Source organism: Microtus ochrogaster, unplaced genomic scaffold (assembly GCF_000317375.1).
Source record: "Microtus ochrogaster isolate Prairie Vole_2 unplaced genomic scaffold, MicOch1.0 UNK75, whole genome shotgun sequence".
Taxonomy (NCBI): Eukaryota; Metazoa; Chordata; class Mammalia; order Rodentia; family Cricetidae; genus Microtus; species Microtus ochrogaster.
In genome coordinates, this window is record NW_004949173.1 from 738,355 (window position 1) to 754,323 (window position 15,969).

Consider the following 15,969-nt stretch of genomic DNA (forward strand, 5'->3'; position numbering starts at 1 on the left):
TGTGTGTGTGTGTGTGTGTGTGTGTGTGTGTGTGTGTGTGTGCGTGTGTGTGAGGGGGGGTTACCCCACCATGCTGTAAAAGGGTAATAAAATAGAAACGCACACAGAGCGTTTGGAGAGTGTTGGAGAACAGTAACCTCAGACCAACCACATCTTTCCAAGTGTAACTTTCGAAGAAGAAAAATAAAGTAATGGGGCTTTCGGCAGGAGCCTTGATGACAGCCCCTTCCTGCCCTGGCTCCAGCAAGCTAGGCGGGGGAGGGGTCGCAATTGTGCGTACAGGGCCCAGAATGAGTTGTCTGGCTTCTACAAACTGACCCAAATCAGGCAGATAGAGGCCCCCTTTGCACAAGTCTCTGAAACAAGGCAAGCAGCCATGTAAGAAACTAGGTAGGCTAGAAGGTCTGGAGCCTTCCCCAAGTGTTCAAGAAATCACACCAAGCTTAACAAAAACAAACGTCAAAGCTGTTTAAAGTACATCAAGGTTCTTCAGGTTAAAACTTTCCCCAGGGGAAGGTGCTGCATTCCCCATAATAGCTGAGAGAGACAGAGGGCAAGATGGGGAGCTTTGCACAGTAACTTCGTGTTCTATGATTTAACCCAGTTCGAGAGATGAAGCAACGACTGGGATATTTATTGATCAGAGCTGGAACAGAGCCAACTCAAAGAGGAGCTGCAAACTGACGTGCAAGCAGGCGGACCCCATGGCCCTTTTGAATCTCACTTCTGTATGCAAAACCTCCAGGCCTGCATTGTGCATTTGGGGAAACATCGTGCATTTGGGAGACACACAGGCAGGGACAGCCTTGAGAAGCGATTCTAGGGGCCCTGAGGTGGGGGAGTTCAACCCAGCCTTGAAAGTGTTCAGTAAAGGCAGCAAGACCCTATCTGGAGAGGCAGTATCTCCTGTCCCCCTTGAGGCCAGCCCAGGGGCTGGGGGAGAAAGGCCTTCTGCAATGCTGTCTTCTCTTCACCCTGCTGATTTCTGATCCTTAGCCTCCCTGACCAGGCACCCCCCCCCCCCAGGGAAGCAAGCAAGCCTTAATGCCAGGCAGGCCCTGAGTTTACAATTCCAAGCCTTGCAGATCTACACTGGGGACTGAAGAAGGGCCCCATGGTGGCCCTGAGCATCCACCAACCAGTCAACCAGCTTCCCTGTTCATCCCCAGCTGCTACAGGACTGGTCCAGGCCAAGCCCATAGACCTGCGATGACACAACCCCTTCCCCAGGAGGATACACGTGCAGGAGACACCCCAGTGATTCTGCTAGGCCTAGATCCCCATGTGAGAAGATCAGGTTTTAGAAGGACCTGTCCTTAGGCCACCTAACTCCTTCACCTCCCCCTCCCCCTTCAACTTCTTCTAACACCCTCGATTTCTCTTTTTACCTGATTAGGTCAAAACATGTTCTCTCATATCTTGAATATTCTTATTTATTGTTGGGCTTTCTCTCTCCTCCATTTATTTCTCCCTCCCCAAAGGAACACCACACTATGACTTCTCCCTCCTATGTGAAGGGCGTCACTACCCACCAGCACCTACCCGGGATTTTCCCTCCTAAGGGCTTGGGGATTTTTACAGACACCCTAGCAAGGAGGACAAACGAAGATGAGCTGATCCCAGTAGCAGGCTCTTTGTTTTCAACTGTGTGTTAATGTGGGCTGGTGAGGGCCTCTGCCTGCACTGCGTGGTAAGGAATGAGCCCTCCACTCTCAGTACAGCTACACAGTTATATCCGAATTTCCGAAGGATGTTGGCTGGGCTCGTCGATGCTCTCAAGGAGGCTTTCTTTGCTAGGGACAAAATATAAACGCCAAGTTTCAGTCCCATTAACAATGATAATTGATAGAAATCTCTGACAATGGCAACACTTGAGATCTCAGATCACCCGAAACCCTTGGGGAAAAAAAAAAAAAAGCCTAGTTACTCTCTTCCTGCTGGCAGATTCAACCGGTAGGAAAGCAAGACAAAAATGTCGACTTTTCTTTTTCCCCTTCAGTCCACACTTTTGCAGGCAAAACCAAGCATCTTTCTAAAAAAAAAAAACTCACTTTAATAAAGTTTCCCCAGGTTTCACTGACAGGTAGGTGGGATGGTGTAAAGGCCACCAGATTACTCTCCAGGTCCATGGTGGAAATCAAACTCAGATTTCCAAACTTCCTGGGTTTGACTTCACAAACAGAAAAATCTGCCTCTTTCCCTCATACGTTCCAATCTGGGATTTCCAAACTAGGATCCCATAGTTACAAATACATAATATGCCCGGAAACATTTGCAGGAGTTGCCAAGCCGACAAGGTAAGCATACTGGCCCCCAGCCGAATACTTCCATCATAAACATTTTTCAAATTCCACCACAATCCCCTCCCTGTTTGTCTTATCCAGTTCAACTTGATTGATGAAAGTAGCTGTAACACCACCATGACCAGTTTTATGTGACTGCCTAGAAAAGATACAGGGATTCCCAGGCTAAATTAGAACCGCCGTCACAATGAGGGAGAGTCTCTCATAAACACCCAATCCTTCTTTCCAGTTTGTGTGCCTAGGCTAGTCATGTTGGGACTCGCAGCCTACAGAATGCAGGGTCAGACCAGCGGTTCTCTTTATCCCCCCGGACCAGGAAAGCTGTGACCCAAAGACAAATAGATCGGTATTCTCAAAATGACATACTAACACGGAGGCAGAAGGGCGAGCTAATGGTTCAGTCTAGCTGTTCAGTCTGGGGGTTCTAGCACCTCGCAGTCCTCTGACTTGTTCCTATGCTGATGCAGCTAAAGATAGCAAGATGGCTGTTTCCCCCACTCAGTTATTTTAGGGAACCTCTGGGATTTTGTTAGGGGTAGAGAACCACAGTTGAGCAATTATAGAGAGAAGGGATTCGGAAAGATGGAGAAGGAGGTGTGGGGGCTGATTTCGTCCTAGCTCACGGTAGTGTCCACAGGTGGGTACAGGGTACCAAAATCATCTAACAAGCCTTCCCACCTGGGACCAGTCAGCAGACGCCAGTTTCAGCAACTACAGACCCACTAGATCCAGTTTCAGAAGGCAATAGTCCCCTCTCCCTGAGTAGGAAAACTTTGCCTACCACTCGGGAGGCAGAGGCAGGCAGATTTCGAGGCCAGCCTGGTCTATAAAGCAAGCTCCAGGACAGTTACACAGAGAAACCGTGTCCCAAAAAACAAAACAAAAAAGAATTTTGACAAAGAGGGAAGGAGGGATATTCCCTTAGATAGCCATTCAATGGCTGAGCTGTCTAACAAATATGACAGCAACACGCAGCCACCAAGCCAGAGAAATGCAGCCCCATGGATTAAGGTGCACTCCACATGGAATATACACACTCCACTCCAAAGTCATACTAGAAAGCCCCAAATAGCTCCTTAACATTCAGGGCAATTACTAGTTGAACTATTTTAGGCCCATTGAGGTTAAATACGATGCAATCTTGAAGTTTACTTTATTTCCTTTTATTTGTTTTCTATTGTTTGTTCTTTAGATGGAGTGACTAGCAAACTTAGATGGTTAAACTTAAAATTATATATATCATCCAGAACAGCGCTGTTCTGTTCCAGAAATCGGGGACTAGGTGCAGAAAGCATACAAGTGTCAGGCAGACAAGTACAAAGAGCACTGTGACACCTCCAAAGTCCTGGCTGAGGTGACAAAACATAGAGAGATGGGGCTGTAACCCGGGAGAGAGGTGGTCAACACCCAGGCACACAGAACCTGGAGGATAATAGTGGCTGCAATTAACTGAACACAGGCACGGAACAGGGCACTTCCTGGTGTTGTCTTGTTTAGTCTGTCAAGTGAGCCTGGGTCCTAGGTATTATTTTCACTGCAGATGAGGAAATTGATGCCCTGTGAAATCAAATAACTAATGCGATTTGACCCGGTTGGTTTGACTGCTAGTCCATGCTCTCATTCTAAGTCGCTACTGAGAATTGGCCGTTGTTTTCCAAGGGTCTTCCTCCCCAGGGATATGGCCTATGCTACGCCGATGTTAGAGACTCTTTGCTTTGGCTTACCTAACTCTTTAGCATGCTGACTGTTCTGAACGGAGGTCCATGGACATCCTGATAGTGCATAGGTTGTGTGAATGAACTTTTCCAAGCTGCCTTTTTCACTGAGCTTAATGACTGACTCGGGGATGGGAGAAAACATACAGCAGTATCCCAAACTTGGAAAAGAAAGGGTTCTGGTCACAGAAGGGGTAAACCAACCGGGCGAGCAAGAGTGCTGAAGGCCAAACCTAGTGACAGGCATATGAGGACTCAAGAATATGTCTTCTGCAACTGTGCATTAAACATACCTCAAACAGCTGATTTATTATTCTTGTTTGTTTAATTTTAAAGACTATCTACTGCGAGTACTCCAAAAAACATTTTAAGCAAGTCCTCCAAAATCTAGCCATGGTTGCCACGAGACCCACCGTTTCCCATCCTGTATCTATAGAAAACATATTCCTACATGCCAACCCTATAAGTATTATGTACACAGCCACAGCATCCAGAACAGCCAAAAAGGATGAACAACCCAAGGATCTATGTACTGATGAAGACTTAAACATATGTCTCATATCCATTCAGTGACATACATTCTGGCTGGGGAAAGACACGAAGAGTTGTCATATGTACGTTGAACAGTGGACAAGTCCTGAAAACAGGTTAAGTGGGGGCACCTAGTCAGGAAACAGCAGCTGGGGTATGATGACACTCCTACAGAATGGCACCATGCCCAGAGGCAGACTGTGAGATCAGGGGCTCCTTGGGTGCAGGCATGGGAGAAGGAGCCATGGTTCAACTAGTGATGGGTACCAGGTGAGGGGTGGGACAAAAAGTTCTAAGACTAGAACATAGCTGTGCTAAGTGCACAGCCCTGCGAGCATACTAAAATCCACTGGATGGTGCTTTGTATACAGGTGAATTTCATGGTCTATAAACTATATTTTAAACATATGTTTAAAGAATAGCATGAAGAAGCAGTGGCCTGATGTGTGTCAAAAAAAACCCCATCTCTGTGACGAAGATGGTATTTCTCCTAAATACAGAACATATTGGGAATCTAGGGGAAAGGTCACATGGTTCTGACTTCTTTTTACAAAGTTCTCACCTTGAAGCGCTGCAGATTAAACAGAGGGGTCTGAGCATGCTCAGAGAAAGCATTTTAACTTGGGATGCACTGTCTCTAGCAGGTGTTGCTGGGGAAACACTCTCTGCAGCACAGGCAAGTCTAGTTAGCTAGGTGGTGGTTGTCTGGGAAGAACGTGTCCCTCCTCTCCGTCATTCTGTATACTGCCCTTCTTCTGGCTAAACACAGCTAATTCTCACTTGAAGAAAATACATGAGGAACAAAAGGAGCTAACCTTAAATTCAGCAATCTTTCCTCTTTCAAGCCTTGGAATTGACTCAGCCCTCGGGGACCATCTGGTGGAGGTCTCTCTCTCTTTCATGTAAGAAAACGGGGCCAGAAACCATAAAACCTGCCGGCCCTGAATGTTGATACCAGGTGCTGTAATTCACATCTACCCCCTCGTTTAATCCTTCCAATGACCCTTCAACATACATTCAAGCTTGGGAGGGTACTCAGGGAAAGGATGGCACACACCCAAGTGTAGGTATTGGGGTCTCCAGAGAGGATCACCATAGCAACAGACAGGTCACCATAGCAACAGATAACTATCGGATTATTCAGAGAGGTATCACTGTGACCTTCATTTTATAAAAAAAGCCAAATAAGTCTCAGAGACGTTTAGCAACCTAAGCAAGGTCACACAGCAAAAGAATAACAGATTCAGGAGGCTGGCTGTAGAAAGTCAACCACTGTCACAGTTTCTCCTAAAATTAAGAAATTTGCCTGTGGCCTTAAAAGTGGTTAATTTTCAAGTATACAACCAGCAACAAGGATGAGGCACCCATCCCAACATCCACTTACTGGCAGTTTTTAGGGGCAAATGTAGGGAAAGCTATAGGGCATAGCAAAAGACCCCACTGGGCCTTCTGCCTAGTCATTAGTGACCTTGTTCTGCCATCCCAGGCCAGACCCATGACAATCTACACCTGTACTTGGTACGCCCTGGGAGCCATCTTGCCAACTGATAAGTGCTATCTCTGAGATACCGAGGGGGCAAGACATGCTGCCCCCGTCCCCCAGAGACAAGTACCTGTCCTCCATCATCATGACAGGGCAGCAGGCACTGTCTCTGAAGTCCAGAAGGGTTGACACAAGCACACACTGAGAGGGTCCCTGACAGGCAGCCGGTGAAATTCATACAAAATACTCAGGAGCCCTGCATTTACTTTGTTCCTAGGTCTTGCCACAGCATCCCACGTGAGGAACGGGGTAGAGCAAGAGCTGGTATATTCCCCTAATCCAGGTTAACAAGGCACTTTGAGTGATTAAAAAAAAAAAAAGAGGCATGGTTGCCTGTACCCTTAATCCCAGCATGTGGGGTTAATACCAGAGGCAGGTGCATCACTGTGAGTTCAAGGCCAGTCTGGTATATATAACACATAACTTGTTCTAGGACAGCTAGAGCTACACAGTAAGACCCTGTCTTAAGAAAAAAAAAAAAAAAGCTATCCTTGGCTATTATAGCAAGTCTGTGGTCAGCCTGGGATACATGAGATCTTGTCTCAAACAAATAAGTATATACACATATAAAGATAGATATATTCATATACATGTATACATACATACATATATATATGTACACACACACTTAGATATAGACAACCAAGTTCAGACAGTATACATCCTTCTAAAAGCTATTGAGGCTCTGCTTTCCTAAGTGATACATATAATGGAGGTCTCAACAGAAGCCAGGGCCCAGTAAGATGGCTCTGAGGGGAAAGGTGCTCACAACTGGACCTGACACCTGAGTTTGATCCCCAGAGCCCATATGGTAAAAGGGGAGAACCAATTCCTGAAAGTTGCTTCTCTAATCTCCACACGCCTGTCATGGCACTCCTCACCCCACCCTACCCCACCCCCTCAAATAAATATATAAATATAATTTTAAAAAAATGTTCTTTTAAGGTGCCGGAGAGCTGCTTTATAAACTCCCATGCCCTTGTGTTTACATACGCCAATATCTACGTTTGGGTTTGGTTGCTTGTTCAGGGCTATTTCTGTAATTTTACCAAGAATGGGAGAAAATTTATGGGTATCAACAGAACACGGAGGCAAAGCCTTCAAAAAGCTGGGCCCCAGCTGGGAGCTGAGTCCTTGAATCCCTGGTAGGGCTCAGCCTCTCCGGCACTATGCACACAGCAAGCACAGCAGCCCGTCTGCAGCTCCTGGAACTCCAGGTCTAGCAGCTTCTCCTGTGGACACGACCTCTTGCATAGTATCCATGCAAACTGTCTCTCACGTTCAATTTGGGTTAGAAAACAAATAACGTGCAGCCCCCCACCCTCACTGCCCACACCCGCCAATCTCTTTTGAGAAGCTATGAGCAATTGATACTCTATACCTACATCTCTAGAGCTCCCATGTCTGGAAACCCACTTTCAAGGAACAGGAAGACACTGAAATACCAGGAGACAGAGCCATCAATTCAGGTCACCAAACACTATCTCTCAGAGTCAGGCCGCAGGTCCAGAGGATGTGTGCATCACGGTAACAAGGCATCCCGTGAGAGGGGGCTATGGGTAGCATTGTCTGATGAACTCCCTTCATTTGCTGCTCTTTCCTTTCCTCAGCCCGTTCTACCCTGGATCCAGCCAGAAAGGACCAAATCCTCAACACCTCAGATGTAGTTTTTAAAAAGGTTCTGGAGTTGCCCAGCCATGAATGTGAGCTCCTCCAACACTCCCACCCTGCTCCAAAAGGGACCTGATGGGAGGTTGTTCCACACTGTCTACAAATATTTCAGTCCTGTTCTGTTCAAGGAACAAGGTCATTTGTGTTTTTCGAAGTCACACACAGCTTCCTCCATGGTCAACCGCCATTACACACACACACACACACACACACACACACACACACACACACACACACACACGAGTCTCTAGTTCTTCAAAGGGTCCCATCGTGTAACTGCTATGGCAGCCAAGAAGAATCAGCCGGGAAGGAGTAAAAAAAGGAAATAAAGAGTGGAGAGCTGAAAACAAATCCTACAGCGCCATAATGGGGGTGTTAATTGAACGCAGAAAGAGAAAGAGGAGAACAAAAGAGTGTTAAAGAAGGGGGGAAATCAATTTTTCCAACCTCCTCCAATTATTTGATTGAACTTGAGCGCAGATTACAGTCGGTGAAAAGTTAGCCGAGGAGAGCCAGGGAGAGCTATTCCGTTCTAAAATTAAAATCCACTCACAACTGCAGCTTGTTCACAGGTGTCTACAACTAGACTCTGCAGTAAACAAACCCCACTTTTCATCTTTTCCGAATTTTTAAACCTCTGGATTTTTGACGGAGAAGTGTAAGCATTTTTTTACATAAAATCAAGAAACCTTTTAAGCACTTATTAAATATTCTGGGTCAATTTTTTTTTTCAGAAAGTCAACGTGTTTGACTCTTTTCTCCTACCCTTCTGTCCCATCAACCCATTTCCCAGCCCACACATACACAGGCAAAACATCCTATCGCTAACCTGTCAGAGAAGTGCTGGTTCTTAAAAAGAAAATTTGACTGTAAATGACCCGAACTCTGTGCTGAAAGACACTCTTGTCACAGGCTGAACATGCAGCAAAAGGCCACATTACACTGCTGTAGATCTCCACCAGGTTTGTTTGCTGCTGACTGCATTTGTAACCTGAATGTTTTGTTATCATTTTTTTTTTACCCTAGAGTTTATTTTTAAAAAGCACAAAGTATCAAAATAAACACTTCCCCACACTCTTAAAGCAAAACACACAAGTCCGTCTACTTTTCAAAATCCCGAAGAAATTTCTGACTTAAATACCCATCAATCAACTATAATTCAGGCACTGCTGTCTTCTTTGGGTAATATGCACGTGTTTGTGTTTTTGTTTTTTTAAATACCAAAAGGTTGATGAGATGTCTTAGCCAGTTTTCCTACTTACTTCCAACTAAATTATTAACAAGACCCAAGAAACAAAAGCAGCAAGCCTCCCCAACACACACACACACACACACACACACACACACACACCCTCCTTTCCAGAACCTCCCCAGGTGAACCGCAGTGAGCACACGGGACTGCTCCACCATGAAGCGTCTCTGCAGGGCTTCAGGTTGCCCTTGGAAACACTCATTCCATGCTGTGGATGTTGAGAGTCCTAATAGGAAAAGTCCCCAAACAGCAAAGGAAGGTGTGTGAACTGACCTTTCAAATCATTTTTTTAACCAGTTCTGGATGGAGAGAGGGAAACAGACAGACAGACAGACAGACAAGGACAGTGAGAAATGTGCACACTCTGCCTTCTCCCAGGGCATCAAAGGCATGGAAGATGTGCAGGTGGCCCACATCCTGAATGGAGAAGTCAAGGTACTTGGAAATAAAAGCTTATTTTGAACACAGTACTGTCTGCTCTACCTCTGACATCAAGGTCTGTTCCTTCCCTGCAGCCACCCAAAACTCAAGTGGAAGAAGACAAGTGAGTTCTCCCACGCAGCCATCCTCTCTACCGAACCCTGTTTTTGTACCACTTTTCACACAGGGGACAATCACCATTTACATTACTTCATAAACCACTCTTTAAAACATCCTCTATCATCAATAACACAAAAACTTCAAATTAGATAATTTTTAAAACTCCAACCATGAACATGTTGACATAAAAAAAATTTAAAAGCAGACATTATCTTCCAACCATAAGAACATTGTTTTGGCCGATAACGCAACTTCCCACCCTGGAGCTGTAGCCAATATTAATCAAGAACAAAGTCTTGAGCATGCACCTGAATCGGACCTCTATCTACACCCACCGCTTTGATCTACTCCCTCGGCAGGTTTTAATTAGAAGACCAGAATTAAACACTCGGGCTATGATGTACAAGTCAGTGACCCGACTGGTGCCCTACCCATCAAAAATATCTTTAAAGATAAAGTATCTTTAAAAAAAGGAACTCTCCTTCAGTCCCTTTATTCCCTATTCCTTTCTATTTTGACTCTAAATTTCAAAAATCAAGATCCACAAAACTCCAACTTGACGAGAAACAAAATCCGAAGCTCAAAGTGAATAGCCCCACTGGAGACTTGAGGAGAGAAAGAAAAGAAGGCGGAAGAAGGAGAGAAGGAGACACGTGTGCACACATGCCCACCGCTCACGTCTCTGAGTTAACAGAAGGAAAGAAGAAAAAAAAAGACAGAAAAAAAAACTAAGAATGTGTCAAAGTGGGAAGAGCTCCTCTGATATTAGCATGCACGATCAATACGTCTCTCAAAAGGCGTCTCTCCCGGCTAAAGCGACGCAATTATCAGCTCTGCAATAAGGTTAGGTCCTGGCACAGCCACCTGGATGACTCGGGTCTCAGCAGCCGGCTCAGGTGCTTTGTCTGGGACCTTACACACTATACAAGTATCATTCAACAAAGGAGCTGTTCACTAATTTCACAGACATTTGAAAGACCCGAGCAATTACATATTCAATCAACAGTGACCTCCTGAAAAGATTTAAAAAAAAAAAAAAACCCAAAGAAATCCAGAGTCCTTAAAAGAGAGAGAGGAAGAAAGGAGAGCCATCCTCTGCCCTCCCCCTCCTTTCCATGTGTAACTATCAATGTATATCAACCGAGCATGCAATCATATCTATTGTCACTTTCATTCATGTCATGCCCTTGCTTATATGGTTTAGATGTGAATTATTGACTGTTATACACCTTGTTGTAAAAAATAAATAAAGAAGTGGCATGGCAGGTACTTTGCCCGGCTTTAAAGTGGGTTAGGAAGTCTGAGACCAGCTGCCGATCCCCGTTTCCTGCAAGCACCCCTCAGTCCCTCTTTCTGCCCTGGCTTCGGATTGCTTTCTCGACTCTTTCTTCTTACGAGGGAGCGAGTTAACCCACTTTGGGAAATTAAGGATAAAATGAAGAAACAAGAGGACAGTTGCTAAGTGCCCTTGCCCTGCGCATCTGTTGTTTAACAACACCTCTGATTGATGACTCCGATTTTTTAATTGTTGCTTTAAAACTGAAATGTCCTCGTGGGATGTGTCATAAGTGTGTTAGTCTATGATATGAGGTCTAGAAAGCAGAAAAACAACAGAGGGAATGATCTCAGGATAATATAGTGCCCTAAATCCACAGACTGTCCCTCCTAGGAAAATCAGAGGCCATTCAAAAGCCCGGTTCACCGAACTGCATACTTCAGTCCACAACGGTATTTTGAAGACATGCTTTCGAGAACCTCAAGTTGGTTACTCTGTATAAATACAAATAACAAAAGTGGCATAAAGAAAGAAAGCTGACTGGTTTAGCTCTTACTAATTATAATTAGTAATAATAGATGAAAATCTATTCCTTCAGGAGACGGACTTTTTACTTTCCCACTTTCCCCCCACAGGCATATCATTCTATAAATTTCCCATCAGAGCCTCTGCCTTAGCCCCAATTTCAATAACAGTTGGGGCCAGATTTAAAGAAAACATACTGCTTGAAATCAGCGGGCCGAGATGCTTCCCTCTGGAGAGAGCAGAAATGTCTTTCGTGGTCACACTCGCGATCTACAGCGTGAAGACCCCAGAAGAGCAGGAGGGCTAGAGGTGCAAGGGTTTGACGAGCAAAGAAAAACAGCCAAAGGCTGGAGTCTCGTTTCCTACCTGTCTTTTCTTTGATTTCACACAACACATTAAACAAGGCGGGCTTCATCCTGTGGCAGTTTAAAGCGTGCTTTCTGAAAGAAAATAAAAAATCAAACAACAACAAACACAAGCGCTTAGGTGGACACTCAAGATCAAACTGACCAAAGTCCAGGGGGCACCTGAACATTTAGCCAAAAATAAAAAAATTACACTCCAAGCCTAACTCTGTGGCATGCTTCAATTGTTTTTATGACTTAATAGACAAAGTCCCACCATAGGAAAAGAAGCAATGTTAATTGGCAGGGAGAGTAGGGATTTAACTACAGAGCAGAAATAACCTAAATTATGCCCATTAGGGAGAGGGTTTTCTTTCTTTTCTCTTTCTTTCTGCCCCCACCCCTTGGTAAGTAGTTAAATCAAAGTGGAATTCTTCAACCAAGAATTCTCTTGAAGACAATGAAGGCAGCAAGGCCAAATGCATAGGTTAACAGTTCTGTGCACGCTCTGCAAGAAGCCTAGCCTAGGCGCTCTCTGCCCCTCTCTGTGTGTGCATGTGTTTTCAAATTTAATTCATCCATGTGTTCGAATTCATTCCGCAGATGCCCCTGTATTCTCATAAACATAAGATGCTTGAAAGACCTTGTGAGTAGAACTGTCAATTTATAAAATTTCAGTCCCCAAGTTAAAGAGTATGGAAATGCATTGCCAGGGGGCAAACATACCCAGATGGGGAATAAATTCATTTCTCTGTGTTCACATTATGGCTCTTGTGCGCACACGGCTTATTTGCAGGTGTTGAAATTCAATTATTTACAATTAGGACCTTGCACCCACTGGGGAAAAAATAAATACAATTTTGCCTTTTAGATTAGTGATTTACCTGGTTCCCGTGGCTGTGCAGGTTTGTACTCAGAATGCACTTGAGGAACAGAACAATGCCCTTCCTTCTAGTTTATTATGGACTCACTTAGCAGAATGATATTGTTTTGGAAACAAAATACTGATCTTATCAGCTACTAGCTAAGGGAATTCTGTTTACTAACTAAATGTATGTGTAAAGATAAGCAGAAAACCCTGGCACTCAAAACATATTCAATTCTTTTTCAATCAGTTTTAAAGTTAAAAAAAAAAAAGACACATTTTCCAGAGGAGCAGGGATTACCTACATACTCTATACTGTGTAGCGGGGGAATAAGAAACTGAGAATTCAAAAAGCAAACACACATTCACATCTCTAAAAATAGTCATAGCTTACTTTCTGGATCAACAAATACGCACTACAAATACGTAACCAAGAAGAAGGGAAAGGAGGGAGTCTAATAGTCCAAGTAGTTACATTGTTTCAGGAAAATAAAAAAGAGGTTAGAAATTCAGTTCTCAGGAGGGGTTAAAAGCAGCCTGAAAACACCCAATCTATTTAAGCTCTTTTCTGGATTTTTAAAATACTTGCCACTCACCCATTTTTGTTTTTGTTTTAACCCAGGCCCAAATGCAAAGGATTGGCAGCTCCATCTAGAAGCTTTGCCTCCCCACACTACACAAATGGGGCTAAAGAGACAACTGGATTCTTCCCCATCCCCAAACTGCATCTGATCTTTCTCAGCATCTAGGCCATTAAAGGGAATACCCGCTGAGAAGTGTTTGTCCTCAGTTTCACAAAAAGAGACCAGAAAAGTAGCGAGGATCCAAGCTCACTGGCCTCTTCCACTTTATGAACTTGTGATCCCAACCAGTTTATCAGTGGGGTCTGAGTGTATTTTTCTGGAACAATGTTATGGAGAAATCTGTTTCAGTTCAAGAGAGAGACTGCCAGTGGGGAGCCTCTGGCTTGCCATCCCCATTAGCTTTTCTTCAGGTAATAACATTCAAAAAGAACACCAATTAATTTTTCAAAAATCTTTTCTCCCACCATTAAAAGCATGAAACTAGTTTGAGAGAGTCTTTTGACATTCCCGAGTTTTTAGGCGCCCTAAGCCTTAGCACTTTTAAGTTTACATGTTCCATGTGTTAGCAGCTGAAATGAGTGTAATTCAGAACATGCGTGCTTTTAGCTGCTTCCTCTTATTTTCTCAAGGCTCTGTTTCTCTTACATAAAATTCATAATATGTGTTATCCACATAACTAAGTCACAGAAGGGCTAGTCACTTTATAATATGTTTAAAAGAATTCCAAAGCAAAATAGCAAAGTACTCAGAGATTTAACAGAGCTGAGTGGTTGTGTGGACATATGTGACCATTGGATTTTTTTTTTTTTAATCCTTCCTCCCTGAGTTGGGCCTTGGGCAAACTCTTAGTGGCTTTGCCACTTAACCTGTGTTTTCATTTGGAAAGAGGATTTGCTGCAAAAAAATCCTAGAGACCAGAACCTGGTGGTGGTTCAGTTAAGGAAGCCCCAGTTTCATGGTCCTATTCCTTCATGCCCTGTCCTATTGAAATACATAAAATTCCTCCATGCTTTCATTTCAATTTAGTTGCTCTCTAAGTGGTCCTGGAAGAGGCACGGGTCAGAGAATAAGCTTGGTGTTTGTTCCCACCCCTTTATAAAGGACCACACATAACTGTCTGTCCTGGGAAGGTGAGAACAGCAACTCAAATTAAGAGACAATAAAGTTAAACTCAAAACCCGAGTCTCTCTCTTAAAACTAACAAACAGTCCTCAAAGCAAAATTATCTTTCCTTTCTCCCCATTTTCTTTTTCTAAAAATAAAACGGAGAGACTGCAAGGTATTTTCTCACTGTCTGACATCTAACACAGAACTAGCCTGCTTTTTGTTTGTTTGTTTGTTTGTTTGTTTTGGGTGGGGGTGAGAAGAAGATAAAAACTAAAAAAAATATGGAGGGGTAAATGAAGGAGGAAAATCAAACTTGCTGAATTATCTAAGGACTCGGTGGAATCTGCAAATAAAGTATTCTTGGGACATTTTTTATTTTGTCATGTTCCAAAGTCCCTCAACTACAGAAGGCAAGGAATGCCGCTCGGAACTTGACAATTCTGCTTCCCTCAAACACTTTTTAAAAGCAGTTTAAAAAAAAAAAAAGTGCAGAGGGCCGCTTTCGGATTAGTTGGCAGCATTTTCGGCGTGGCTGCGTGTTTGTGTGCATTCATACAAACACCTCTAACAGACACACACGCACAATATCTACACACAGCCATATCACCGCACGGGCGATCACACTTTCGATAACAACGCTTCTTTAAATTTTACTCCTCCGCCATGGAGTTGCTTGTCAAAATGAGAAAAGAAACAACATTTTTAAAAGAAAGCGCTGTGGTGATTCGGTTCCCATTGTTTCCCCCTGCGAGAGGGAGCAAAGAAAAAAAAAAGAAAGAAAGGCAAAGAAAAGCCTCCATCTCACCTGGCCTGCGCTTCATCCAAACTCTGGTCTGTGATGGTCATAATTTGCTGTAAAATGTCCCCGATGTCCTGCTTCCTCCCGCCCTCCCCCTCGGTCCCTCCGGCCCCATCCTGCAAGTGCTGGGACAGGCCGGGGTGTCCGGCCATCCCGACCCCAGCGTGGGAATGCATCAGCCTCGGCTGCTCGTCCATCTCCGAAGGCTCCGGCAGCCCCGGCTCTTCCTCTTTGGCTCCTCCGTTCGGCGCCTGGGAAGCACCGAGGCTTTTTATCCTTCAAGCTGTCTTCAAATCCTTTTCAGGATAAACAGGGACCGGGGTTTAAAAAAAAAAAAAAAAAAAGACCAAAAGGAAAAAAAAATCTCTTTGCCTCTTTAGAGGATGGTGGGAGGATGGGGAGGGGGAGGGGGGCGTGAAGGGGTTGCGGGGTGAGGGTGGGGATAAGGGCTGGTGGGGAAGGGTGTTGACTCCAAAAAAAGCAAGAAAAATAAACCACCTTCCCACTTGGCGAAAAGAAATCAGAGCTGCCTTTGGTTTTTTCAGTCCGATCTCCTTTGCAAGGCAGAAATGGGCTCCCGGCGCTTAAATCTGTGGCTTAATCCTTTTGCAAATATGCATTGATCGGGAGAAAGGAGAGGAAGGCAGGGGGATTGCAATGCAAACTTTCCCCCCCACCCCCCGCTGCCCCCCACCCCCACTCCGGGCCAGAGTGATCTCAAAGGGGGTGGGCTGTAGCAGAAGCCAGATCTCCCCCAGCCGTGGCGGCAGGCAAAGCCCAAGCTCTCTCCTCCTCCGTGTCTCTGCAAACTCCAGCAGCCCCGTCAGCCTCCTGCTTTTGTTTAGCCCAGGCTCAGGACTCCAGAAACATATACAGAAAAACCACAGCCTGAGAGGAGGAGGAGAAGGAGGAGG

General features: G+C 44.6%; 1 protein-coding gene across 2 annotated transcripts in view; it reads right to left on the reverse strand.

Annotated features, from left to right (window-relative positions):
• Pbx1 (PBX homeobox 1) overlaps nucleotides 1-15,409 on the reverse strand; it is a 283,719-nt gene extending 268,310 nt beyond the window's left edge. Inside the window, exons 1-2 of one of the 2 annotated variants that reach the window (XM_005370336.2) lie at nucleotides 15,062-15,408; nucleotides 11,723-11,796 (exon numbers count right to left, since the gene is read on the reverse strand). In XM_005370336.2, the coding sequence (XP_005370393.1) occupies nucleotides 11,723-11,796; nucleotides 15,062-15,252 (265 nt within the window). In that variant the 5' untranslated portion in view covers nucleotides 15,253-15,408. Of the gene's footprint in view, nucleotides 1-11,722; nucleotides 11,797-15,061 lie in introns of both variants that reach the window. The other variant, XM_005370338.3, reaches the window with a different exon arrangement.
• Between the last annotated feature and the right edge of the window lie 560 nt (nucleotides 15,410-15,969).